The sequence below is a fragment of the Manis pentadactyla genome, chromosome 3 (assembly GCF_030020395.1).
Source record: "Manis pentadactyla isolate mManPen7 chromosome 3, mManPen7.hap1, whole genome shotgun sequence".
Lineage (NCBI taxonomy): Eukaryota > Metazoa > Chordata > Mammalia > Pholidota > Manidae > Manis > Manis pentadactyla.
The window spans coordinates 109,672,377-109,700,208 of NC_080021.1; the positions used below are offsets into that span (position 1 = coordinate 109,672,377).

A 27,832-nucleotide genomic window follows, 5' to 3' on the forward strand; every position below is an offset into this window, starting at 1 on the left:
TGGCGCCACTGCTGGGCTGAAGGCCCCCACCCGCGCCACGTCCCCAGGCCGGACCCTAGCCCCAGATGGAGAGAAGGGCCCCAGGAGTTCGCACCCCTTGGGAGGCGAACTGCCAACGAATGCCCCTTTCTTCCCTCCACCCACCCTTCTGGGTGCCATCCCCATCGCCTCTGCGCCGCTAGCGACCCCACGGGCTCCGTGATTGTGTCTTCCCGAGTACAGCTACAGTTGCGCTCCGCTTAATGTCTTAGTCTGGCGAAGGCGTCGCGGAGTGAAGCCAGGGGCCAGGGATAAGGGGCAAGAGGAGAAGCCGGGGCGGGAACGTGAGCGGAGAGGTGGGAGGACGTGGCTGGGCAATCCAGCCGGTAGGGATCCCCCAGTGCGGCTTAAAGCAGCAGGGCTGTCGGGAAGGCCAGCGCCCCGGCGGGGGCGGCCGAGCCCTCCACGTCCTCAGCGCTGCGGATGAACCTACGCAGAGTGCCATCTACGCTCCCCGCGCGCTCGCCACCGTGGAGGGGGCCGCCAGAGCCGGGTCACAGAGTAGGTTTCCCCCTCCCCCCGGAGAAATGAACGCGGCCCGCGGCCATCAGACCGAAGCTTCCCGGAGTTCCCTCCAGCCTCTGTTGTGACCCCAGACCTCACTGGCTGGTGGAGAGCCGCGCCAGCAGTTCTCCCGGCAGCGGGTTCCCCGGGACACACCCCGTCCCCACCCCCGAGAGCTGGCGGCCAGCTTGGGATGCCAGGCGGCCAGGCGGGCGCCCTGCCAAATTCCGCGTTCCTCTCCAGGAGACGGGGAGCTGTGTTCCAGCCTCGGGAAAGTCCGCACTTTGGGCTCGGGACTCGCTTGCAAAGCCCCCCAAGGCGCCAGGGACGCCTCTGCAGGTTGAATTCCTGCTTCCTATCATTTCAATTTTAATTAATCTTTTAAAACAGCGCTGTCACGTCTCTTGCAGAAAATTAATCAAACCTGAATCCTTGTTGCATAGCAAGAATTTCGATCCGAGTCTTTTAAAAAGGACTTGACTTTGCAAAGTCACGTCTTATACAGTTCTCTCATTCCCCCCTTTAGCAAGGGAAATACTGCAAAAGTCAAGACGTGTTTGGTTCTTTCTATGCTCAGAATGAAACTTTGCTTATTTCTGATCTTTATTTTCTGTCTCTGAACAAAAAATGAGATAAACTGCCTACCTCTCTTAATTCAAAATATAATTACTTAGAGTGATCTTTGTTTAAGAGCCCAGATAAACTAAGATAATCTTAATTTTAATGTGACACGACCCCTACTTTTTCTTGTGAATAATGAGAATAAAGCAGTCATTAATTAATACCAAGATATCTCCATAGAAGATGGTATCTGGTCTCACTGAGACCCTGAAACATCAGTTGTATTAGTAACTGATACTGTATAATTGAACATGAAGATAGTCGTCTATTTTTAACCTCAAAGCTCAGGGTTTATTTGGTGATTACTGAGCTCCTAATAATTAATTTTCGTTCCTACTTGCTGCATAAATAACGCTTATGATTCCCAGTTCCCATGCAACACAGAGGCTTCTCATTAAAATCTACGCCTCAAAACACAAGATTGTGGGCTATATTTTGCAGCAACTGATTCCATTCCATTATTTATAACATATTTGCTCTATTCTTATATCTTTCTGTCATATTCCCTTTTGCTGGAATTTACCTACTAAAAAACAGGAAAATGTAACTATAATATCTTTGACCACAGCTTTGTCTTTCTGTATTCTATTGGTTCAATTTAATATATAATATTTACTTTAATATATAATACCAATTGTCATACAAATTTCCAAGATTTGAGGATAAGCTCCACTGAAGAATGAAAACATTTTGTATAGTGAAGTGACCATAGATTATACTCCCACCTAACACAGCTGCACATTAGCTTACACTTTTCTGTCGTTAAAAATAGACTTTTCTTAAACACATTCCCTTTTTCCAATTGAAGACCAGCTCTGAGCAATGGTTAAATTTACATGGTAACACAACTGTTGACATTTTTAAAAAAGAAAAAGAAAAAACTACCCTCCCAAGAAATAGAGAAGTCTTCCAAATAATAATGGAAATTTAAGGTATCTAATTATTTCTTGGCATCAATTTGCTGATGATCCTCACTTTTTATAAAATGGAGGGGGATTATATGCAGAGAAAGAACATACAAAACAAGCTCCCTATATATTTCTCCCCAAATAAGTATTAAATATTTCATGCCACATAAAAATTCTTAGTACCTACCCTACCAAACCTTCTCACTTTGTCAGTATTATTCCTAAAGTGATGAAAAGTGTACTGGTTTCCTACTTTTATTTCCTCCATAGAACAACTAAAAGTTTAGGTCAACACTATGTCATGGAGTAATTCTCTCCTCTTGGATTTTATATTTTCCCACTATACTTTAGACTGAAATGGTATTAAAACAGGATCTAGAGTTCTAATCTTGGTTGATGTTTTGGTGTATCCATCGTAATGAGTCCTATTCCCTGGGGTCATGAAGCTCCCAAACGTCAATCAAGCAAACTGATTCAGAAATGCCATTGTTCGACTCACACGTCACTCGCCTTCCTCTCATTTTATTTAACAATACCGGAGTTCTCTGATCAGTCATTCGGAATATGAGGCATTATCTGGGGAAAATTCACAAAGTGTCTTGATCTTTCTTTGGGAGATACTGTTAAGGGGTTTCCGCAAAGCAGAAAGTGCTTGTTTATATTTCTGTCTTACTACGGATCGAAAGAACCAATGAATACCGCTTGAAAGAAAATCATACCGTAAATCCTTCAAAAATTAATTCGTCCAGTTGAATGTTACATTTCTATTTTCGTGTTGGACGCACCCTGACTTGTCACCGGAGGAGAAGTATGACCAGCTCTGGGACCAGTTGACATGCCCCTACTTTAAACCCCGTCTTTTTTGCCACATTTAAGAATACTAATGTGTTTAGTCTACACTAGTTAGCCACGAATTTATTTGGGAGCAAGGAGGAGCCGACCTTTGCCTCGGGAACTCTCCCCGGCCCAATCAGACACGTCGGGGAACTTCCGCAACTCGCACTTCCATCCACAGCCCTGGGCCATCTACGCCTCGGTCCCAGGTCCAGGACAATTCCCAGCGCCAACGGCGTTGAGCGTGTGACTCGCTCCGAACAGCCTAAATTAATAATCAACTTAACTTGTCGAGGCTTTGAGCCTTCATCTTGAGCTCCCTGCAGGTTCCCGGTGCGGAGCCCCGCTCCTGCGAGGGCTTCCATGCAGGGATGCAGGCGTGCAGCCAGATTTCCGCGGAAATCTGTCGCTTGCGTCTTTCACCTGAAGGGCTCTAGGAAAGGAGGAACGAACCAACCCTCCGGGTGTGGGTTCTCACATCAGGATTCATCCCAGATCGCGGCACCGCTGTGGCTGACTGCGGGTCGCGCGTTCTTACGCGAACACTCGCGTTTGCTGCACGCACCTCCAAATGCAGACCCGCGCGGTCCGCACGCACTTCGAGCCGAAGTGACACGGGAAGGCGGCGGAGGTGGGGACAGGGGGTGGAGCCGCTCTCCGGTGGCACGCCATCTCACTTTTAAGTAAAGGATTCAAAAGTTCCAACCTCCCCTTTGGAGAGGAGAGGACGAGCTTCCTGGGGCCTGATTCTCACTGCAGCCCGCGGGTTGCCAGCAGCCGCTCCACAGCGGGGGACCTAGGATGCCCGTCTCAGGAGCCACTTTCTGGAAACACCTTTTGCCGCCCGCGCAGCCTGTCAGAGGGCAGTATGGCTTCCCGGACGACCGGCCCCCTCTCGGCACAAACTCTCCGGCCCGCACCACCCAGGGCGCACGCTTTTCCCTTTCTCAGCAAGCGGGAGAGGCCTGCACGCCGAGGCCGGCGGCGCGGCCGGCAGCGGAAACCCGAGCTCCCTGCGAGCCGCTCAGCACTGAGGGGCGGGGAGAGCGCCGGCAGTATTTCCCGGAGGGGGCCGGGCGAATTCCTCAGAAAAACCCCTCTCAGAAACACCAAACCATCCCAAAGACCTGGCTCTCTCCTCCCCGCACCCCGCGGCCTTCCATCCTGTTAGTCCCCTCCTCAGCCTCCGGCCTAGTCCTCACCTGTGACCTTGCCATGGACCTAACCACCTCTCTGTGTTCCCCACCCCTGCTTTTAAGCGCCATCTTCTCCCTGACCTCTCTGGTTCTCTGCTAGGGTAGCCAGGGTGCTGCAGAGGAAATGAAATTGTTCTGGAGATTACAGTAGGGCTTTTGGCCAGGAGAAGGCTTTTCCCTCTTTTTCTCATGCTTCCATGTTAAGTGCAAACTTGTATTTCCCTTCACAAGAATAGACAATTTTTCTCGCTTATTTGCAGTTTTGCAAAGTTCTACACACAGACCAGTGAACCTTAAGTGCCCTTTTTTCAGACCCACATTGTGGAGGTTTGTCAAGGTCCCTGGGCAGTGAGCGTAATGACAGGTGAATCCAGCAGGCCCCGGGAGAAGCCAGACCTAATGCCCAAGACTTCCACGAGGGCAGGGATTCAAAGCCCCCCCAAGCAGCCTCAAGCAACAGGTACCTAGAGCAGGACAGGCCCTCATTATCCTGGAGCTTAGGTGCTGGATGCAGAACCTCAATGACATGGGACAGAGTCCCCACTGCGTCTTTTCCCCCAGGAGACTTCTCCAGATTATCCCTCAGTCACACAGAGCAGATATCTCTGCACTCTGAACCACCTGCCCAGACACAGTCAGGCTTCATTTCAGGGTCAGCTAACCCTCCCAGGGTCAGTCCATCCACCAGTGCATTCAGCCTGCTTGTTCTTCCTGATATGGTAAAGAAGAAGAGGAAAAAGAAAGTTAGGGAGATGCAAAATAAAGGAAGGCCAAAGGGTACCCTAGCAAAACAGAGCAATTCTTTCTTATCCAAATTGCCCCTAACTCAGTCTTTCCTACTTAAGAAGGGCAATAACTGGTTTCAACAACTTCAGCTTTCCAGAATAGTTTTTTGAGTGATATTTTGCTCCTGGGCCTGAATGGACCCAGCCCACCCCAATGTGAAGAGGAAGGAGCTCATAGCTTTAGGGAAAGAAACAGCTTTACAGGGCAGATGGCCTCCCTGTAGCTAGTCGTCATCCCACAGAAAGCCTGGGACTTTCAAGTGGCAGGAACTTTAATTCTTTGTTGTACAACCAACCTTAACCCAGTGTTGGTCAGCCCAAATTAAATCCAAAGGAAATGAGGAGATTTAGGGTTCCTTCTCCTGCCTTGACCATTCCCTGGTAAGAAGATCCTCATACGGAAATATAGCTAGTCCCTAGGACCATGCCCTAAGGGGCAGCTAGTTGTCATAACTGCTAATTAAGATGCAAGAACAGAAGAAGACTGGAAAATTGAAGGTAGAGAAGGGAGGGAGGACACCATATAAACATATGTATATATAAGCTTTTGCTTTTGCCTGACTTGGATTCCACCCTACTCAGACCTTCTGGTCTATCCTCCCTCAGCCACCAGGGTAAAATAGAAATCAGCCTCTAGGTTATCAGAACCTTTAGGTGAGGTGAAGAGTGAGTGCCCTTTCCAACCCCAGGCTAGAGTATAAGGAAGGATCTAAGGGGTAGGGGAAAGGTCTGGCAGGGGGAAAGAGAGGCTTGAGCAGCAACCACACATCCCAGTCATTCTGAGGAACTCTTCTTTATTAAAGAAATCCTTTGTATGATGCTGAATTTCTTTCCCATATTTGTGGCGACCATATGAAAGGAAGAGGCAGCAGGTAGTGCGTGTCCCTAGCAGCACACTTGGTATCCCCAGTGTGAAGAGTCCAGGCATTGCCCATTAGGCTGTGACTGGAAACAACCCCCCAACCCCCCTTCCAAGCAGCCTCTGCAGTGACTACCCCAAATCTCTAAACAGATTCCTGGACTGAGAGAAACCAGTTCTTAGGATGAATGTCTAAGAGCTGGATTTGGTAGAAAAAAGAGCAGAAAATCCCACCCAATTCTGAAATCACTAATGACATCATGTGTGGTAGTGGGTATTTGTGTGTATATATATGACAGTCTCATACTTTTGGCCTCAGAATGACATTTCAGAAATATTTCTCCCCTACATAGCACCAAAGGCTGGTTTTATGTCTGGCCATTGTGAATCAACTTTCTGTAAACCATATTGTGCATTTTCCCTGGATTTTAATGAAAGAAGAACTGTGCAAAAGCAACTGCTTTGTCCCAGAGCTGAAACAAAGACTAATGCACAGGAAAGGAGCAGCCTTTCCAAAATGTACTCTTCTCTGATTTGGGAGGAAAGCTCCTAGAGTGACCAGCCCATAATTGCAGTTGATATGTAATCCTCCTTAGTACAAAGGCCCATCTTTTCACGATGCAGAAGCACCACTGAGATATGACTAACCTTTAGAGTTATATCCCAAACTGGGAGTCCAGGCTTAGACTCGGATTGTCTAGGCCTCTTCTAACCTGAACAAAAAGAGTCTGAAGAAAATCACATTTTTCTCCTCACAACAAAGCATTCCTAATCACTTCAGCTTGTTGGTGAATTTTTATTCCCGTGTCCACTTGGGGTATTGAAATCGATCACTGCAATATTTAATATATTACACTCCCAGAGTCACTGCTCTCCTAAGACCGAATTCTCTGTCTCTCATGCCCTCAGCTCAGTCTGGTTTTACTCCCATCTGTCCCAGCCCTCTGTTTTTCTGTCCACATAACGCCTCTAATTCTCAGCCCAGCCCAGCAACTTCACGTTTATTTTGTTTTCTGGTATGGAAAATACTGAAAGCTTTAGGCAGCACTGCACTTAAAAGGGAAAATGAGGAGCTCAGTAGATTGGAGAAAATTAACCTGCCACAAACAACCTCATTAAAGAGCTGCCTACCAAGAGTTAAGAATTAATAGCAAAATGGATGGGAAAAAACCCTTGAGTGAAGAGACCTTAAAACTGCTTTCCCTGAAAGGTGCATAATTTACAAGCTGAACCTAACCTTCAGTTTTATTTCCCTTTCCTAGTGACCTGTCCCATAACCTTGTAATCCACTGTGGGGGCGTTTTCTCTTTGGTCTCTTTCTTCTTTTTACACACCCATAGGTTTGCAAGTCCAAATACTTTCTGATATTTTTGGTTCAAAAATTCACTTAAATTGTTTGGGGCCTTTTAATTTAGAAAGACAGTTGAAGAGACTCCTGGAATACCCTTTGGGAATTGTTAGATGATTTGAAGAGTGCCCTTAAAAGAATTGTGTTTGGATAGGAGGGGGTGTGGGCGATTCCTGCAGAAAGAAGCATGAAAAACCAGAGGACATTTTGTAGATTTAGTGTTCCAGTGGTGCTGTGGTTTATTTTGCACATGAACTTCAAATTTAAGTAAAGCCCATGTATAAGACTTGTAAGTTGCTTTTCTAGTGTTTTATTGGGCATTGTATTCTATTTTGGCACTTTATATGCATAATCTCATTTCAGTGCAGAGCTGCATACTAAATCCTGGGGCAAGCAGATGAGAATGCGGTATAGCATGGATATTACACTCAATTTCATTGGCTTCAGTAAGACTTTTGCACATTGAGATTTTCATTGTAATGGCTTATCTTTGGCTAGAATTTTACACATTAACATGCTCTTCCTCTGGCCAGGATCTTGAATGAAGAAACTGTGTCAATGGAACAGCCAAACTGATTCCATTCACACTGTAGCAGGTAACTGGGATCAATGGTCCTAGCAATATATATAAGATTTCCTGCTTTTCTTTTTCCTAATAGTCATTTTTGCACTTTTTTTTATTAGTTTTATTTTGGTGTCATTAAGCTACAATTACATGAAGGACATTATGTTTACTAGGCTCCCCCCTTCACCAAGTCCCCCCCACATACCTGTTCACAGTAACTGTCCATCAACATAGCATGATGCTATAAAATCACTACTTGTCTTCTCTGTTTCATTTTTGCACTTTTTTTCCTGAAGGGATCACATTTAAAATCAACCTTAAGGTACACACTAAAGTATTGGCTCAAAGCAGGAAGAGATAGGAAACTCACAACCAGGATGTTTCCAATTCATCCAGAAATCCTTCCATTGTGTCAGAATATTACATGTAGTCCATATTCAGATAAACCACCTAGTGAGTGATACAAAGGACAAGATTTTAGAAGCCCTGGTAACCTCCCTAAGTGTACAAAGTAAGTTCTATGTTCTTCCCACTTAAATTACACAAAATAAATTCTATTTTTCTCCTTTTTAATAGTAATGTTAAATACAAAGTACAGACAAATGTATGAGATAATCTAAAATGTTGATTTTAGGGAAAGCAGATGTTTTTGAGATCATTTTCTAAAGTAGATGGCAGGAGTATATAACTAATTTCCTAATTCACTTTAAAATTTTCAATACATAAAGATGTAAAAAGATTTTTAAAAAACAAGGATTAAAATATTTTTATTTTCTTAAAATTATATGAGCAGCAAAACAATTGAACAATACAAATGTTAACTAAGCTCTTCTACTTACAATTTTTCCTTATTTAGGAGGGGGAAAGAAAAGTACCACCTCTCTTTTTAAGCTCAGATAAGAAACACTGTGGTAGTAGTGATAAACACCCTTTCAATTCTCAATCATACATGTTTAAGGTTGGTTTTTTTTTTTAAAGTTTGTATTATTAACAGAAAAAAACAAAATCAGCTTTCTGAAGACCAATTTGCAACATGATGCATAACACTTGGAACAAAATTAAAAGCAACTCTTTGCATTTGCATCTGGCAATGTACTCCATGTTAGACCCATAGCCATGTGTTTATGGGGTGGAGTTCTCGTGGTCTTGAGATACACGCTGTTTTTTATAGCCTAACAGGAATAGCTCAGCACATACAGGACAAGAGGCTGGTAAACCCTGGCCCCTCACCCAAGCAAGGAAGCTCAGGGTCACTGCAGGCTCACATGTTGCCTCTACCAGCATTGGTTTAAGTCCAGATCTACCCTCTTTTCCACCTCTGAACAGAATATTGCTAACTATTGGTATTTCCCCATGAAGACTTCACCTTGGTGGAAGGGTTAGGGATGAGAGGTATGAGGAGGGGAAGAAGACAAGTTGAAAAGGGAGGAGAAGAGAAAATAAGAGAATATAAAGAGAAAAGGAGAATAAGGTAAATAAATCTGGTCACAGCATTCCTACTATATCATGCATGTTTTACTTCGAATGGATATAATAACTAGGCATCTGAAAGCTTAACCATCCACTGGTCAGCATATCTGGATCCATGTAGAGGAATAAAACTAATCATCCATCCATATTTGCACCACTGACAACTAGGCTATTCATCTGAAAGGGAGGGAAAAAGCAAAAATGACACAAGGGAGGATGAATGTAAAATATGCCTCTAGTGCTGGAAGATCCATGAATCTAGGTCCCTTCTAATCATTTGAGACTGAAACTCTTGCCTTACTTAACAAGTTGTAGCCTTAAGATCTCTTACGTATTTGTGTCTTGTCTGTCTTTCATAGGAGAGAGGGCTACTATCTAAACTTAGTGCAGTCTCTCTTCCATACTGTTTTTTCCTCTCTCCTGCTCATCACTTATCACAAGTATTGTGTTGTTCCTGGAGCTAACAAACTCATCTTAAAGAAGGCAAGCCAAGTTCTAAGTACAATGGAAATTATATTCCAACTTTACTGTGCCCTAAATGTGCTGGCCCAATAGCCTAGTGTCCAGGAGAACTGAGTGTGTGTTTGTTTGATGGCTTGGGGAAGAGGGCAGGTGCCACCCAATTTCCCTTCTGTCTCCCTCCCTTTCTTCTGAGCATTCTGGCTGGGGAGGGCCTGTGCAGACCTGTGAGCAGTTGCTCTCTGCTAGACTGGTGATATTTTAGGGTGTAAGTCTTTTGACTGCTAAGTTTCTTCCATCCAAAAGGGTCAAACACAAACATACTGATGGCAGTGATTAGATGAAAAACTGGAAATTACTGGAGAGCCTCTAGGCTGCCTGTATCACTCTCTTATCATCTATTTCTGCCTAACTCCAGTCCTCTCAACTCAAGGAAGATCCAGGTAGCAGGAGCTATGGAATAGGGGATACCCTAGTCCCTGGTACTTGGCCTGTTTTCCCTGTAGATGTACTTTTCAGACTACACGGGGACACACACTCACACACACACACACACACACACACACACACACACACACACACACACAATCTGAGGGCAGCAGGCTCTCTTAATTCTCTTTCAAATTTTCTGTTCCTCCACTTCTCTGGCCTTAAGGTCCCTTGCAAGGAGACAATCACCCCACCCCCACCCCACCCCCAGTTAGGCACCAGTTCGATCCGCAGCCATGGCCGCAAGCTGCAGAAGAATAGAGATCTCGCTGTGTTGCAACCACACAGCTTGGCTCCGGGCAAAGAGGTCCTGGGAGTCAAGTAATGGCCCAGGAGAGGGCTGCTCACTGACCAGTAAAACATGTGTTCAACTGTGCAAACGTTTTCCCAGCACCCACTATGGCAATTTAGATGCTTTTAGGTCCTAGTAAGAGAAAGAGGAATGACAGCAATACCGGTGTGAAAGAAGCCGCTCATAGAAAGCCACTGACAGGGGTTTAACTCCACACGTTTTGGGGTCCTGTTTTTCCGAACAAACTGGAGTTATCTTTATGGAAAGTCAAATACACTTGATGAAAACATCCTGTTTTGAGAAGCAGGAACCATGGAACCGCAATTACTGCCTGCCAGTGCGTTAATCAGTCAGGAAAGGGGCTTGGGAGCCAAGGCTTGAATTTGGTGAATTTGTGCAATTTGGAGCATTCCGACTTACTATTGATCCCTAAACTCAATTTTGAAAACAGCCTCCATCGAAGAACTGTGGGTTGTGTTATCCCAGTATTTGCACGCTATCGATTGGGCTAAAATAAAATGCATCATACTCTCCACAAAGAAGGGAGAGGCAGGGACAGTCAATCACAAGAGGAATAGCAGAAAACGCATGGTTAATATGGGTTGTACGCGAATCCGCGAAACAAGTGCTTTAAACCCAGGGGGATTTCACGTAATAGCTAATTTGGTGAGAGCGAGAGTGCGCAAGCAGAGGGCCATTTTAGAAGGGAAGGAAGAGAGCTGAATATAGGTTTTCTGACTGGAATTAATATTTCCTTGTGATTTGCATTTGCTAATGTTCAAACCCTTACGTACAATCCACCTCACCCAGGTTCCCCCCTTCTTTTCTCCGCCAGTGACGGCTCACGAAGAAATTCGCTTTCTATCTGCACTGCCAGAACTCAGAGGCTGCTTTAAGCCTGCAGCTGCTTTTCCCCGACCCACTGGGGTCTGGAGTTCTGGGAAGGCCGCGAGGCCGAGCCCATAAAGGCGCTCTCCGCCCGCCCTCTCCAGGCCTGCAGGAGCCGGCGGGGTCCTCCCTTCAGAGTTAATCAAATGATCCCAGCTCCGGCCTGCTTTTGCCCATACCCCTCCCGGGTCCCAGCTGACTGGGAAGAGACTGGAGGAGATGGGAAAAGCAGATAGTGATATCTTATCTGAGACTCAAGAAGAAATCCTTTTTCTTGTTAAAAACAACCACCAACACAACCCATCCCCCCAAACCTGAAACAGTTCCTCTTTATTTCCCCTGTCTTCGGAGTCAATTTCGGGTTTCTAGTGCAGAGAGAGGGAGAGAGAAAAGAGAGATCGCGCGTGAGCGACATAGGGAGAAAGAAGACAGAAAGCTTTAAACAAAAGGCGAGGAGGCGCAGGCGGGGGTCTGGAGCTGTCCGGCGGGTCTGCTCAGCTTGCAACCCCCAGGCCCGGCGCGACATTTGTGGGCTTTGCCGGCTTGGCCCACACGGCCTGGGCTCGCGCCCCACGCGGCCCGAGCCCTGGAGACAACGCCCGAGAACTGACTCGGTCCACGAAAGCGCGGCTCCAGGAGGCGCCCGGGCCTGTGCTTGAGGCTAGGCCCGGGGAAGGCGCGGGTCGGCGCCGCCTCCCCGCGCCCTCGCCGCCCTGTTCTCCTCGCCTCACTCTGCAAGCTGCTCCGACGGGCCCGAGAGTTCAAAACACGCCTTCTCCTTAATTAGAGCCTGGAGACCTCGCCACGTTGTTCCCAGGCCCAGGCGGCGTCTCCAGGGGTCGCAGTGGCGCTCTCGGCCGGCGTCCGCTTCTGCGCGGGGCCTCCGAGGCCGAGCGGCCATTTACTGCCCTCTGATTGCGCCGAGGACCAGGTTAGCTCATAAAGCCTTTCACACTCAACAATGGGGATTTTCTCAACAATTAACAAGAAACAACATAATAAAGCCATTTACAAAGACCATGCTATTTACTATAAATTAGGCACTCTTTAAGAGACCAGTGCGTAATTTCACACACTTTACAACTGGGGCTGCATTTTAAACACCCGGGAAAACAAGCTTGTTGCACTTTCCTGTGACCCATCTGCGGTGCACCTCTGTTTCTCCTCTTCCTCCAGGAGCAGCTTTGTTTGCATTGCTGCACTCCAACCTCCCCAACCCAGGGTGACTTTCCAGTTCACTGTCTCTCGTTTCCCGTTTCCAGGTCATCATTCCACTTTCAGATGCACTGAGGTCCCAAGGACGGGAACCACGATACTAAAAAAAGCAAGCCTTGCCCCATCACATTGCCCCCACTTGGGAAGTGCGCTGGGCCCTCGCCCGCGCAGACTCCCGGCCTCAAGGCTTGGGCCACTTCCCAGGAGGCGTTCCAGCCACGCTGGCTCGGCCCAGTGTGAAGCCCCATCCCTTTGCCACTTGCTCTCCACACATGCATTTTGGAGGCCATGGCCAGCCCTCAGCACAGTGCAGAAAGCTGGGCCCCATTTGCTGGGGGAGAGAGATGAGGCCTAGGCGAGAAGGTGAGAAATGGCTAGGCGGCGTGTGCCAGGGTGGGAGAGGACTTCAGAACACAAAGGCGCCCCAAGTGGAGGAGGCGGTCTCCCCCAGGGCCGGCCCTCGGAGGATGGGGGTGGGGAGGAGCCGAGGCCGGCTGCGCGCCCTGTCCCTGCTTCGCTGGGCCCGGCCACGCTGCAGGGACAGCAGGCTGCGCCAGAGGAACTGGGGGCCGTGCCTGGTGCGGGCTCTTCCGCCCGGGCCGCGACTTGATCACAAATTCCGAGGAGAGGAAGATCTGGGCGGGAAAAAAAGTCACAAAGAAATTTATTTGCCACCGTGCAAAATGGCGGCATTTAAGCATCTTTCTGGTGGTGCTGGCCCAGGCCAGGGAGCTGAGAGTTGCCCTGGGCCAGCGCGGTGGCCCGAGCTCGGCGCTCGGTAGGGAAGCGAGGGGGAAAGGGGCACCGAGACCCCTTTTGCCCCCGGGCCAGCCCTTTTCCCGCTAGGCCGTACCCTGCCTCCTTTCCCAGCCCGCCAGTCCCAGCCCCGCGTCAGCAGCCCCTGGACACTGACCCCTGTTTACAAACACAGCCTGGGGGCGGGGTGGGGCCGGCCGGAATGCGGGCTGGCCGGGTGGGGGCAGGCGGCTCGCTCCGTAGGACGCCACCAGCAGAGAGGAACCAGGAGTTGGTGCAAGAGCGCCGGCCCGGCAGCTGGAAAGGACTGAACGCCTTGTTTTTGAAACTGTCAATTCCCTCAACCCCTATTGTGAGAGCTTCATGCAAAACATCTCAGGCCTTTTAAAGTAGGAGCTTGTGAGGCCGCCACAGTTTGAAAAGGAGCGAGAGAGGAGCGGGGGCCCAAGGCATGGGCAAAGAATGATAGCTGGGCCCCCCTCTTTTTTTTTTTTTTTGAGCTGAAGAGGGCCTGCCAAACAGGTAAAATGCAGCCCTCCCCCCACCTCCTAAATGTACCCTATGTCCCCACCCCTAGGCTTGTTTGCAAAATGCCCTTTGGCCTAGGGAGCAAATCAAAACCAAAGCTAGCATTAAAACCAGTTCTTCCTTCCAGGGAAGGGGAAAGTCCTGGGGAAGACTGGAGTGACCCAGTGGACTCCCTAAGTTGTATGCCCTATCCCCCTTGCCAATTTCCTGAGGTTAGTTGATGGGGAGCCTTTAATTCCATACTCCTCCCCTAGTTTGGCTGTAGAAACTCCTTTTTCAAATCCTTTCAGCATTTGAAAGGAAGTTATTTTCAAGGTGAAGCAAAACTCACATTTTCTGTCTTTTGTAGATGCTAATGATTTATTTTTTTTAACGTTTTTGTTTTTATTTTTTATTTTTTTTAACCATGGATGCTTTTTGTTTTATTTGAAAGAAAAAAAATGCTTATGATGAATGAGTCTGCATTCTCTTCCTGCATGCAAACAAAACTATCATTCCATATCAGCAGAAACTTCCAATTTTTGTGACTGGAACTTTGAGGAATTTCTAGGTCATTGAAAGTCACCCAGACACGGACAAGATAAAAACCCACACAGCAGCCCATCTAGTTTGTTATTGCTGTTTAGTGGTGGCTCCTTGTTGTTGATTTTAAAATAAACAGCCATTATTGAGATTACTACACTGTAATCAAGTAAGCTAGTAGAAAAGAACACCCACTTTAAAAAGTAAATAGTTGAAAAGGACCAAGCTGCATTTTCTGAAAAGGCAGATAATCTGACAGTGGAAGACAGAGTACACACAGCTCTTAAAAAAATAATTAAATCTTCATTTCACAGTCTTATCAGGAAGCTACCTTTTATAGGAGCCCCCAAATAAACTTGTTTCCCCCAAAAGTCAGAGAAAGAGCCCTTTCCTGCATTTTCCTTATGGCTGTGAGTACTGAGCTTTAGACAAGGGCATCAGTGACCCTGGAACCATATGATGCCTTTTTAAAAAAATACTATCACCTGAAAACATTTAAATGTAATAATGCCTATCAGTGGAGGTAACTTGCTTTTCTCTTGATAAGGCTCAACTTTTTGAACAATTGGGACATTTACAGCATCTTAGAAAATCTAGATATTGTCATTAATCATAAAACAACCAAAATGAAATAAAATACTGAGAATAATTCCCACAGCAGAATGGGAAAACAGCTAAGGGGCTACCAGAAATTGAAAGAATACCTTGTATTTGCAAGTTACTGTTTGCAGGAATGCTATTTGGTACACTTTCCTAACAGAAGCCCCAACTCGGTTTTTGCTGTGGTTGGCTGGCTTGTATTAGTACTGTGGGGTAAAATTTGTGTTGACTATTTAATTTCTTTCCTTTTGATGGTATCACTCTGGAATGCCTCGGCCTCCATGCTGCTCATTCTCCAGCTCTTATAAACTGAAACTATTGATTCTCTGAGGGCTGGAGACCAAGTGTCAAAGCTGGAGGCCGATATTTTATGTCAGAAATTCCATAGGGTATATTTGTTTTAAATTGTGCTGATGTCATCTCATGGTCCTCCCACAGCCAAGATCTGTGGGCTTCAAATATATTCTCAATTTATAATTTAGGAACAATGATTTCACAGCCAACAAGAAAAATACTAGCCTAAATATAGTAGTCATCATACTTAGAACTCTCTTGACTTAGCAGTAATTAAAGAGTAGAAATTACAGACTTCCAGTGTGTGTATGTCACACTTTTTACAGATTGATTTTGCAGGACAACTCACTGCACCCAGATTCTGTATTACCTTCCAAAGAGGAAAGAAATCAGACTGAGAAGCCAATTGTTCAGCTTTCTGGGGCTTTAACTAACTTGTATTGGTCTTTGGAATTATACACAAACATGAATTCATGGATAACATCCCCCAATTTTTACTTTGACCATATCTATCATCCCAATAAAAAAGGATCCAGTGAACCTACATCTGGCAACATTCAAGAAGGAAAGGAAGGGAGGCAGTTCAAAGCATCTGTTTACTCCATCCAAATGTATTTGGATGCAGGTATTCTCAGCCTCTGTCCTTTGCAATAAGAGTAAAACCGCAGAGCATATACAGCAATTAGGGCTGAGACCAGATCTATCTGAAACATTTATAGACAGAAGAAAATTTTCAAAGGGAATAGGAATAAAAAGGCTAAGGGGGAAAAAAAGACTGCACTTCCATGAGAAACAGTGGCTTAAATTAACACAGTAAACATTTCATTGATTTTTTTGTTTTGTTTTATGATTTATGATCTATAGATGCAACTTCCCAGGTTTAAAATGGCAAAGATCTGAGATACATAATTAGTCAGACTAAGGGAGGTGGACCACAATTATTCAATTTAACTTTCATTAAAATAGCAATTGATTTTGGCTTCACTTTCTTAAACCTGAAACTTTTTGCACTCCATTTGTAAGAAGTTTGTAAAGTTTGTTGTTATTAGGAAGAAATCCACCAGTGCTTTGCACAGAACCGGACTGGCCTTATCACATGGTATTACAAGATATGACACCCAATAAACGCATTTCTTTCAGGCAAAAACATTACAAGTGAAAATGTCAACAAAACCATTCATTACTATTAACCATTCTTCAACCTGGAATAAGTAGAAATGTATGGAACCAGGAATTTTAAACAGTGTTTTTAATTGAAAATAAAGCTAAAGCATGCTTTTCAACAGTGCAAATTTCCATAATTTTGATTTACTGCTTCCATCATCACAACATAGCACACCAGCATGGCCCGTACCAAGGGCTAGACCCTAGCCATTTGCATGTTGAACTCCTTTGATTTTAAGTGCAAACATAGATAGTCACCTCTGATTGTCACTTGCAGTAGAAATTCTCCTGCTCTATTCACAGGATGGTCTGAAAACAGAAGTTTAGAAAGATGCAGAAAAAGTAAAAGTAATAAAATCCAAGTGCCTGAGTTCTGGTACCAAAAAGCCCTGAAATAGCGTTTTTCATTTGGGGATATTCTTACAAATCTGACCCATTTTACTTTTCTTGGTTGTATTTACTGCTTTGTCACTATGAAGAGTCAGACCATAAAATATCCTGCTATTAGGAGAAATATTTTAACTGTTCTGCCAGTTTGAGGAGTCATGTTCAGACCACAAGGTAAGCAGGACAATAGTAAGAGTCACCTTGTTTAAAACCTTTGGGTGAGAACACAAAAAAGGACTTTTTTAATTGCAAGGAGTGGCTGTAAAAGTAAAATCACACCCTTTACTAAAAAAAATAATAATTGCAATTTCATATTTATTTTACTCAGTATATATGAGGCAGCTTTTACCAGCATTCAATCAGGATTCTGGTAAAATCTTTCCACTCAAAGAAAATTAAGTGCAACTACTCTTGGAGAGGGAATGAGGGGAGCAAAGAAAAAGACACTCCACAAATAAGAGCTTCAGAAAAGAACATTTTGGGCTCATAGAAACTTCTTGCTACATCCTTCTTTAACCATGACACCTAACAAACTTTCACTGAATTACCAGTTACACTTTCAGGTCTGAAATCTAGTGCATAAACTTAATGGCTCATTGTAATATTTATTATTCAACCTTTTGACATTTATTTGTAGCAGTTGAATTGAGGTACCAGGTGCATTATTAGCATTGAAACAGTAAAGTGTTCAAGCTCTATCATAATAACTGAGTTTTACTTGAGTCTTTAGCCTGAAGTAGTCTGTGGAATGTAAACCAACCCTTCTCCCACCCGGCCCCCACCCTACTCCAAAAAAAAACCAACCCGGCAATGAAAAAAAAGTAATCCGATTTCTGTCTTCAAAATGCAATAAACCAGGACTCCAAAAGGGGTGTAACACATTAATGGACTTGTACAAACCATCCTGTGCAGTTTACAACAAAAGGAAGGGAATACGGTTCAAGAAAATATCTTCCAAAACACTTTTATGAATTAAATTTCCTGAACTTGTGACTAGGTGGAAGAGGTATTGCAGAACCGCCCAGCTGCCATTTCCATATAGGATGGGCCTTGTGAGGAGGTTGGGAATCCTTAGTGGTGTTTAAAGAATATGCCGGCCACAAATCCCCATCCTTCCCAATAATGAGTGATGGTGGACAAGGAAAATTTGCCATGAAATTAAATGGCCTTTTCACTGCTGATGCTACATTGCTGGCTACCTTTTTGCGTCTGTTTATAACTGTAAAATCATCCAGTGTTCCTTCATGTGTCTCAATTTTACCTGTAGGACGAGGACTTCTAGCTGATTTCAAATTTGGTTTGACTGGTGGTGTCTGAAGTACAGGTCGCTTTCCCAGTACTAGAGTCCGGTAATTTTTCCTCACCTTGGCACCAAATTTATATTCCCCATCCTCAGGTTTTGGAGAACCTAAAGTGCATGAAAGGCCCTGACTCTGAGCCAGTGGACTGAAGGAAGGAGTTTCTTTTTCAGGGCATGCAAAACCTTCCTTGGCTGTGGTCAACAAGACATCTTCCTCTTTACTCTCAGTTACACTGTAAAAATCACCCTTTGTATCATTGCACTCACACTTTAGCTTATTTGTAATAAGGTCAGGTTCATATTCTTCATTAGCACTACTGTCTTCTACTTTGATTTTAATATTGTGCAGAACTGGCAATGTCTTGTCGCCTGTGTCAGTGCAAGGATTCTCGGCTTTCGCTGTTGCTGCTCCATCCAGCCCAGGATCACTTTGCGAAAAGGGCAAATCCGTGGCAAATTCAGGACAATGAGGGGTTTTGGAATCTTTTTCTGAATTTGCTGTTGCTCCTGAAGAACCATTATTTAAGAATCTAGCAGCTATTGTGTTGTTATCTGCACAGTGTGTAGTAGGAGTTGCTTGTAGGCATTTCCTAGCCTCTCGGAGAATTCTTTGTTGTGGAAATGCATTGTTTGTCTTTGGGCTAGGTGAAGAGGCCCCCTCCGCCAGGCAGTTAACTGTCAGGTCAGTTCTCTTTACAGTACTGGAAATTTCAGAGTGTGGGAGTGTAATCTCAGATACCCTATCGTTCCTTATCTCTGTGAAACAACTCCCCAGGCTGGCCGGGCAGTACACCGGAGACGCTTTGGGGGCCCAGCTCTGCAGATTCCACTCCTCCGGCGACTCGGCTTTGACACTACTCCTGAGGTCGGGAAGTCCGCCGGCATCCTCGAAAGCAGCGGGTTTGGTTGCAGCGGCGGTGGAGGCCAGATGGTACAAAAAGTTGGCCTGCGCCTGCACACTGGGAGGCTTGCAGAAGCTGGTGCGCCTGAAACGGATGCTCTGCACCGACACTTGGCTGGAGCCGGAGCTGGAGTCCGACTCTGTGGACGAGTCCTCCTCCTCCGAGCTGACTTCGCTGGAATCCGAGGCCCCGCTGCCCCCCTCCTCCTCTTCTTCCTCTTCCTCTTCTCCCTCCTCCTCCTCCTCCTCCTCTTCCTCCGAGGACACAGAGTTGCTGGAGCTGGACAAACTGGAGCCAAAATCTGAGTCGTTGGCTGCACGGTCCGAGTAGGAGCTGGACTCAGAGTCGCTGCTGCAACTCTCGGGAAAGCTGCCTAGATGGGGCTGCGGCCGGTGGTGGTGAGGGGGCGGGGGGTTCTGCGGCTGCTGGGCCCGGTGGTGGTGGTGGTGATGGTGGTGGTGATGGTGGTGGTGGTGGTGGTGGTGGTGGGGAGGCGGGCAGAAGCTGTTCACCAGATGAAACCTCTCCAGGCAAGTGGCCCCGGCGGCCGCTGCCGCCGCCGCCGCCGCTGCCGCCGCCGCCGCCGCCGCCGCCGCCTTGGCTCTGTAGGACCTGGGCAGCAGCAGCAGGCGGCGGGCGCCGGCGTGGGGCGCGAGCAGGCAGTCTTTGGTGCCCCCGCGTTTGCGTTTGCAGCGGTAGGTCAGGCTCACCGGGCCCCCCGTGCCCGCCGCCGCCTTGGGCTGGGGCCCGGCCGCCGACGTCTGGTAGTAGGCGGCGGCGGCGGCGGCGGCGGCGGCGGCAGCGGCGGCGGCGGCGGCGGCCGGATGTTTGCCGCACAGCAGGCTCCGAAAATAAGCAGGGTCCGAGTGGAACGCGACGTAGTTTCCCTGGAGCGGGGCAGTTTCATAGTTTGGAGGGGGTTTGCAAGGCGAGCGCACGATTTCCGGGTAGTGCGAGCCCGGGTATTTGCTAAAAATCTGAGGTAGATGGGCGGCGGGGCGCGTGGTGGCGGCGCCGGGGCGCGGGGACTGCGCGCTGATTGGCAGCGGCCGCGCGGCTCCGCTCAGGCCCCGCCAAAGTTGGTGCTTGTCCTTCCAGAGGCCCGGGCGGGGGCTGGCGGCGGCGGTGGCGGCGCGCTCTGGTGGCGGCGCCTTTGTGGCCAGGGCCCGGCCGGCCCTCCTGCGCTTGGTCTTGAGGACTCGCTCGGTTTTGCAGGAAGTGTAGAGTGCTTCCACGTCTTCCCGGGAGATGAGCGTGCATTTGGCGGCGTGGAAGGCGATGCTGTTGATTGCCTTGAGTTTCCGCAACTCCTCCAGGTCGCAGTGGTGCTTTTTCACTTTCAGATGATCCATGCGCTTGTGCACTGTCGTCCTCGGGATGTTTTTCAGCAGATCCGTGAAGACTTGGGAGAGGGCAAACATTTGCTTTCCTTTAATGATGAGGTAGCCGAGCCTCACGCCATCCACCTCTTCAAAACCTGACTTCAGGTCTCCCATCTCGGGCACTAAATGATCCCCACCATTTGCAGTAAATATATACGTGACGCATACATACACATGTATGTATGTTAATCCTGCACCAGATGCTGCTTGTGTCTCAAGGCATCCTGCTAATAAAATAACAAAGACTGTTATTCCCGGCGAAGGGAGTGCCAAACTCTGGGCGAAATTATTGGAAAAAAAGGAAAAAAAAACATGAAATTACACTGACTGGATTCTTGCTTTTTTTTGGTTTTCTTTTTTTTTTTTTTTTAAGAGGGAAAAAACCATCCGGTTTCTGATCTGCCCGTGTGTTGGTCTAAGTCCCCGATGCAGATCAGTACCTGGGCCCCTCTATTCCTTCTTCTCCATTGGAGCACTATGATAATGGAATGTGAAGGGAGAAAGAGAAAAGAAATGCAGCTGCTATTCCCGCCGCTGCTTTAGCTACAAATAAAATGACAGAGTGAAGTGAGCTCGTCCGGAGACACCTTCATCAATTAATTCCCCTAAAGCCAGCGCTGATTGGACACTCCTGACAGGTGATGCAATAAAAATTGATATTCCACCCCTTCCCCCCAAAATCTCCCACTAATTAGCATACCCTTATACTGCCACCTCCCCTCCCAAAGTAAATAATACAGTCGGTATATAAATCTTTCCATTAAACTATCGGAGCTCAGAAACAGCCTGACTTACAGACTTCAACTGAACCAGTGTGTGTGGAGCTTAAAAAAAAAAATCAGTATATTCGTCTTTAAAGGAATATTGCCTATATTTTGCTTTATTTGCATTTTACCGCTGCAGTTTTATCATTCAAAGAAAAGCATTTTTGAAACATTATCAAGCCTAAATAGATATCCCCACCCCCTCTTTTCCTCTGGAAAATGGAGCTTAAGCGAAAATGTGCAGAACAGCCTGGTATTTCCCTTATGGGAGTGGGGAAGGAGACCGGCTGGGAGCTCCAAAGTTAAACCCGCGCAGTGAACCACCCCAGTACAGACTTACGTTTTGAATTTCTCGGTTTTCCTTATTATTATTATTATTATTTTTCCTGAAATGCCTTTTTACAACCAGAGACAAAGTTATTTGACCAAGGAAGCAGTTCAAGGCTCCAGCTCCGAAACACTGTAACAATTCAACTGGATTTTGGTTCTCTGCTGGGGGGTGGGGTGGGGAGGAGGTAGCTTCACGTCAGACCCATAACAAAGCATAGATAAGCCAGAAATGTGTACACTTTTCACAATTAACTAGGCTGGATTGGAGGAGGGATCGTCCTACAGTCTCCAGCACATCCTTTGCCAGGGTCCTGTTCACGACAGGTCAGAATTCCAGGGAGCAAATTGCTTCTGCTGCAGAGAAAAAATGTAAAACGCCCAAGGTGCTTCCAGAGGTTTTACGTAATGACGGTGAAAAGAAAGTGCTGATGTACGATGTAGACTATTTCAGTGGTCTATGATGCTTTTAGTTGGTAGTTTAAATGAATCTTCCACAACTTTCATTATTTCCATGAAGCCAAGCATCTGCTTTTAAAAAAAAAATCACTTTGGATGAATATCAATATTGTTTAAACTCTTCTTAGTCAAATTAAGGCTTATTTTGGTGATTTTCAATGATATCCAAAATACTGCCAAATGAGAGAGCAAGGGTCTTCCCAGTTACATTACCACGATCCCAAGGCGTTTTGTTGGCTGCTTTGCAAAATTCGGCAAAATCTTAACTCTTCGGTGTTTGCGACTACTGCATAAATGCAACCCAGGCATTTATATGTTTCCTTGCTCCTCCAAAAATAGACACATACGTGTGGCTAAAAGAATAAACGGATATTTCTGAGCCTGCAGGAAAAAAATTGTACAATAATTTCTTCCTTCACATTCAAAAGTTCCAGCTTCCCCCGCTCTGATCTGGCTAGCACGAGCAGGTATGGCAAAAAAAAAAAAAAATAATAATAATAATAAATAAAGATAAAAACAGGAATTAGACATACAAAACGGTGGTTTGCTTGAAATCTCGGCCATAGTTCCCCACCCCCACACTCGTCTCCCCTGTAATTTCCCAGGAATTTTGAAGAGAATTGGGAATTTAAAGAAGTGCATCCGGAAATTAAGGAAGTCTATTTAAGAGAGTCTGTAACTCAGAGGTTGGGATTTGAAAAGTCAGCCCTGGACTACTGTTGCACTCAGCACAGATGTAATCGCCGCTCTTCAACTTAATCAATGTGTGTACAAACCGCGATGTCTAGTTCTTGCCTTTGAAATCTAAGGATAGCATTTCCATCCAAGAAATCAGAGCTACAGCAAATTACATTTTTGTTCCTTGAATGAGAGAAGGATCATTGAATGGATCTCGTGATATTTCAGGCTTTAAACGTAACCGAGAGGCAGCAATGAACAATGCCTCGTCACAGCTAATACCATCCACCGAGTTGGCTTTCTTTTGCATCTGGATCTATCACACCGCGTTTTTCTCTTTCACTTTCATAGAAGGCAAAATGCAAAAGGTTTAAGCAGAAAGCAAAGTTTCCAGGCAAAACAGATGCTGGTGTTTGTTTTTCAATGTAGGATGACCAGAGGCATTTTATTGCCAGCGACAATAATGTTTTAAAATTCCTCCTGATGTACTTATATACTGCCAGCCCTCTTCCTCCCACCCCACCCCCGTCCAATTCCCCTCCCCCAGTTTAAGATTTCCACCAAAGAGTCGAACAGCCAAGAAATAGTAAACTCAGAAAAAGCCTTTCAGGAGACATTACAAAAGGTTGGTTAGAATGTCTTTTTTTTTTTCAGGTCGTTCTAGTTGTTTTAATTCCTATTTAGATTCACACACCCACACCCACACACACACACACACACACACACACACACACACACTCCTATTCCTCCTGCACAGGGCAACATGATTTAATAACCATTTCAAATTTACCTTCTTGTGCTCACCCTTACTCTGTTTCCACCATTTAAATACTGGCAATATAGGTGTTTTTTGAAACTAGTAGAATATTGAGTTTTTTTTTTTTTCAACTAAAGGTAAAATCTGTTGGGTCACATAGAGAAAAATAAAGGCCAGAGGACCTGGGAAATATGTCTGTAGATACAATTTATGCCAGTATCTTTGTATGTGCACTCAGACACCTTTACACTTATACATTTTTAATACTGCTATTACATATCTATCTTCTTGTCTAATACATTCTTTTGTTCCTTTAACTTCCCTATCGTGTGTGTATGTGTTAAGGCGTGAGCATGCACATTCGCATGCATGCTTACACACACACACACACACACACAATGTGATAGACAGCTTTCTTGTGGCCATCAGTACACGTTGCATATCTGGGGTCTTCTCCAGGCACATTGGGGGTCGATCCTGATAAAAATATCTAGCAGAGGCCCCTGAGCGCTCACACATGAAAGGCAAGGGACTTTAAGATGGATTTGCATGCACACTGGGGATTTCGATCAATAGCTACCAACATTTATGGCTTAGATTATTAATGTGAAAGCTGACCAAAAGAATGGGGATGAAAAATTAAAGGTGTCTGTTATCAATTATGCTTAAACTTATGCAATAATTTACTTACTTTGCCTAGATGTGCAGATCCAGATGTATAAAGTACTATTCTTCAAAAGCCAGGGGGTTTCTTTGAGAAATTTGTTGACCATGTCAGCCGCCTCATAATCAAAGATGAACCCAATTCAGATGATGGACTGTATTCAAATTCTTAAGAAAAGATATATCAAATTCCATGTTTCTCAAACATAAACATACATGGGTAGATATACCCAAGTTAACATTTATGTGTATACCCATCTCTGAGGGTCCAGGGAATTACTGAGAATTTAGGCATATGACATGCATTGAGTTTGTTAATTAAATGTGATTATTTACTCAGGAATGCACACTCTACACACTACCATAAAAAGTATTTTGACTTTCAAAATAAAGCTGCTTGCTAAAGGAAGATCTGAGGCAAATACAGATAGAGGTATATTCTTAATGTCCACTTCTGCATTTATTGTAAAACACTTTCAGTTTTTAAAGTGATGGGCTCTGAAGATAATATGAACATATTTTTCTTTACTTATCCTATATGAATGTGCTAAATTTACCTTCAGACGTTCTATTTTGATTTATTTTCGCTATATTTTATGTTTAAATACCATTGCAATGCAGTCTGACCTCTTTCCTCTGGAGCGAAGTAATGCATATGGCATTTACAGTCTTTTAAATGGTTAGCTGGGAAATGCAATAGTAATTTGCAGGAGTAGTTTACTAATGGGGAAAGTTCTTTTGAAAACCTGAAGGAAAACCTAAGAGTACTTTTGCATTTCTACACTACAACTGTCATATAATTAAAGTATTGAGGAGCATTAAAATAATCCTTTACTTCTAAGCTTTCACCCATACATATATAATTTAAATGAGGATCACCCTCCCACATCACCCTTCACCACCACCTAACTTCACCATATACATTTGTTTTAGTGATTGCTGGGCACATTTTGTTCAAAGTGAATTCAAACAGAAGAGACTAAGCATCATCACAAAGGCCTCAAAAATGTAAGTATACTGGTTTGAAGAATGAAAAAAGCTCCTTGAACTGTTAAAAGTATACTATTTACAACATAAAGTCTATTAGTAATAATCTAAAGTCTCATGTGGCTGCATTAATTTAGGATATAGGACAATAAAATCTTGTGTGATAGTTAACAGTTTCTTACCTAAATCTAATATCACATGTTCTCTGCTTTTGGGGGAGGGAAAAATGAGAATGGAGGAGGAAGAAATGGCTAAATTCAGGAACAACTTAAATTATAACTTAGTATATTTTCCTTAATTTTTTTCTTTTTGTCTCATCCAAATAACAAGGCAAGTCTTCAAAAGGGCCTATCCCTCTGTTCTTAGGTATTTAAAAATCCTGTTTTTAACCGAAGTGTAGGACACAGAGTATATGCCATGTTGTGTACTGATCCATAATCAAAATGCAGTGACCTTCTACCCTTTTTTTGCCCCCTGACCCATCTTGAATTCAGTGCAGCCTTTATAAATTTGCAAATCCTTGAAGGTAAAGGGGTTTTTGTGAGGCTTTGTCTGAAAAAGCCCTAAGAGTGTATTTTCTAAATTAGACAAAGGTGAAGCAACAAACCTAGTGGACAAGATTTTATACAGGTGAGCAGTAGGAAACTCTTCAGATAACACATATTGCAAGCTAAGAAAAAGTAGTTATAAACCTGGGAGACAAGATGGTTATAGATTGCATCAAATCAGAGTACTGTACAAATCACTTCCATGATGTAAGAAATGGTTAGGCCACAGTCTTCCTGCTCTCCTCGTTTCAAGGGCTGTGAGGGACCCTAGTGACTACAGAAGTAATGAAGGGGATATGGGGGGGTATAAGAGAGAGGGGAGGGAGGGAGGAAGGGAAAGAAAGGAGCGAGAATGGATCTGAATCTACAGGCACATTCCCTTATCTTTCCTGCTATCAGCCAGTTTAAAGGACACCATAATTATGATGGTGATAAAACAATGCCTGCTTATGTGTGCTGAATAAATAAAGAATGTTTACAACTCAAGAATCTTTTAATTCCAATTAAACGCTATCAAAGAAAAGCCACTTTTCCTACTGCAACTGCCTTTCCCCCCAATTATCTTGTTTTGTTGCAGCATTTTCCTATGAGACACTAGGGCCTCTCACAATTGATCCTGAATGTAGAAAAAAAATCTGAGAAAGTAGAGTTCAGTGTGGCTATATTAAATGATACACAAATACAATTTATTTGGGTTGCCCAAATATTTTGTTTATTTTCCACGAGGGTCAAATGTACAGAAACGAGTGATGACTCTAAGTGTTGAGGCCTACCTACCGGCTGCTGAGGCCATACAGAAATTCAGAGCACCCATGAGGGTAGAAGGAAAGATAAGACATATGGGGCCTGATGGTCTCTGAAAAGGGAATCCTCTGGTTCTGTTCCCCTGGCTTCAGCCCAAATCCTTCTAGGAGCATTGGAGCCAATCACTGTCTTCCAGTGCTGCAGCCACTGGGTGCACACAAAAAAGCGGGAGATCCCAAGTTCACATTTATGGATACACAAGGATCATTTCATATTCATGACTTCAACAAATCACATCATAATAAAATTTAAACAAGTTTTGGGCAGTAGTGCCCAGCTGGGCACTAAATACAAGTATCACACACTAACCATTGAAGTTTTCTTACTTTTGTAATCAGAGTGAAAATTAAGTCTTTCAACTTTGAATAGTTTACTTTTTGCGTTTGAAGCCAATTTTTACACTAATAAATTTCAAATAAACGCCTCTTTTTAAGTCATTCCACAACATTGTAATTTAAATTTTTATTTCCTTTCTCAGTTGCAGTCGTGTTTTTTTGGTGTTTTCAAAAAACACATGGCATAAACTATGGAGAACTCTCTGTTAAATGTCCATACAAACCCGCCTTTTTACTCCAACTAAGCTCATTGCTAAGTATAAATTTACGAAAGAAAACCTTTCCTCTTAGTAGTATCTAATATTTCTCGACAAATTCTATTTGGTTATGTGGTACAAAAACGGGGGTAAAAAATTTCAGGGTATTGTAGTTTTCTGGATAGTTGCAGGCCCCTTTCCTTTTGAAAGTTTAGAGCTCCAATACCCTCAATTCTACTGGCAGAATTAGGATGGACTTAGAGGGTCCTAAACGTGACTGATTCACTAAGGCGGGGGTGGGGTGGGGGCTACAGCTTGCAGCAACGTGCTCGGCAACTTAATCCTACGCTAAAAGAGGGCAGAGACCGAAAAAGAATGGAATACAAACTCTCTCAACATTCGTAGTTACTTTCAAGGTGGATTGTGTATTTTAAGGCTGATGGGAGCGTCTGGTTTTTGGAGCAAAAAGAAGAGAAGGTAAGTGTTCGTCCTTGTATCCACCAGTTCATAGAGAAACAATGAAAGAACAAAGGGAACCACTTCTCCATCTGAACATTTTGTCTATCTCCCTCCTTTTCAAGCCAAAAAGCTTGCGAGGGGATTCGCTTTATTCTACCTTAAGCAGTTGTTGCTGCGTTTGTAGAACTAAGGATGAGAAAAAAGTTGAGCGGCAGGGTAAAGAGACTAAATAATAATAATAAAGGCTTGCTGTGGCGAATTTCCACTGCGCCAGTAGCAGCAACTTAAAGCAAAAGTTGCTAAATCCTTGAAGGCAAAGCCCAAGAAATAACCTTTACATCACAGGTTTTGAACTCAAGTCATTTAAATAGCCTTTCTTGCTCTTTGAAAATATTTCTGCGTACAAAATGTGTAGGCACTGTGTTTGGGAAAAGAGCGGTGTACTTTTTAGGTTGAAAAATGTTCTATACTGCTCCGTGGAAAGGAATCTTTAAAAAGGAAAGGGGATTCAACTATTGACGTTTCTGTTTGCTGATAGAAGAAATGG

General features: G+C 44.7%; 1 protein-coding gene across 3 annotated transcripts; it reads right to left on the reverse strand.

Moving 5' to 3' along the window:
• Positions 1-10,148: 10,148 nt before the first annotated feature.
• On the reverse strand, positions 10,149-20,515 carry SKIDA1 (SKI/DACH domain containing 1). Of its 3 annotated transcripts, none has more exons than XM_057498269.1 (2): positions 17,985-20,515; positions 10,149-13,107 (listed from the first exon to the last, which is right to left on the reverse strand). In XM_057498269.1, the coding sequence occupies exons 1-2, from the start codon at positions 20,419-20,421 to the stop codon at positions 12,824-12,826; spliced, it is 2,721 nt and encodes a 906-aa protein (XP_057354252.1). In that variant the 5' UTR covers positions 20,422-20,515; the 3' UTR covers positions 10,149-12,823. The 3 variants fall into 3 exon arrangements, with proteins under 3 accessions (XP_057354252.1, XP_057354253.1, XP_036736828.2); XM_057498270.1 differs by lacking the exon at positions 10,149-13,107 and adding an exon at positions 15,581-16,645; XM_036880933.2 differs by lacking the exon at positions 10,149-13,107 and having other exon boundaries at positions 15,581-20,515.
• Between the last annotated feature and the right edge of the window lie 7,317 nt (positions 20,516-27,832).

What these genes read in the sequence shown, in the direction of transcription:
- SKIDA1 (XM_036880933.2), bottom strand. Translation starts at nt 20,421, where the DNA reads ATGGGAGACCTGAAGTCAGGTTTTGAAGAGGTGGATGGCGTGAGGCTC.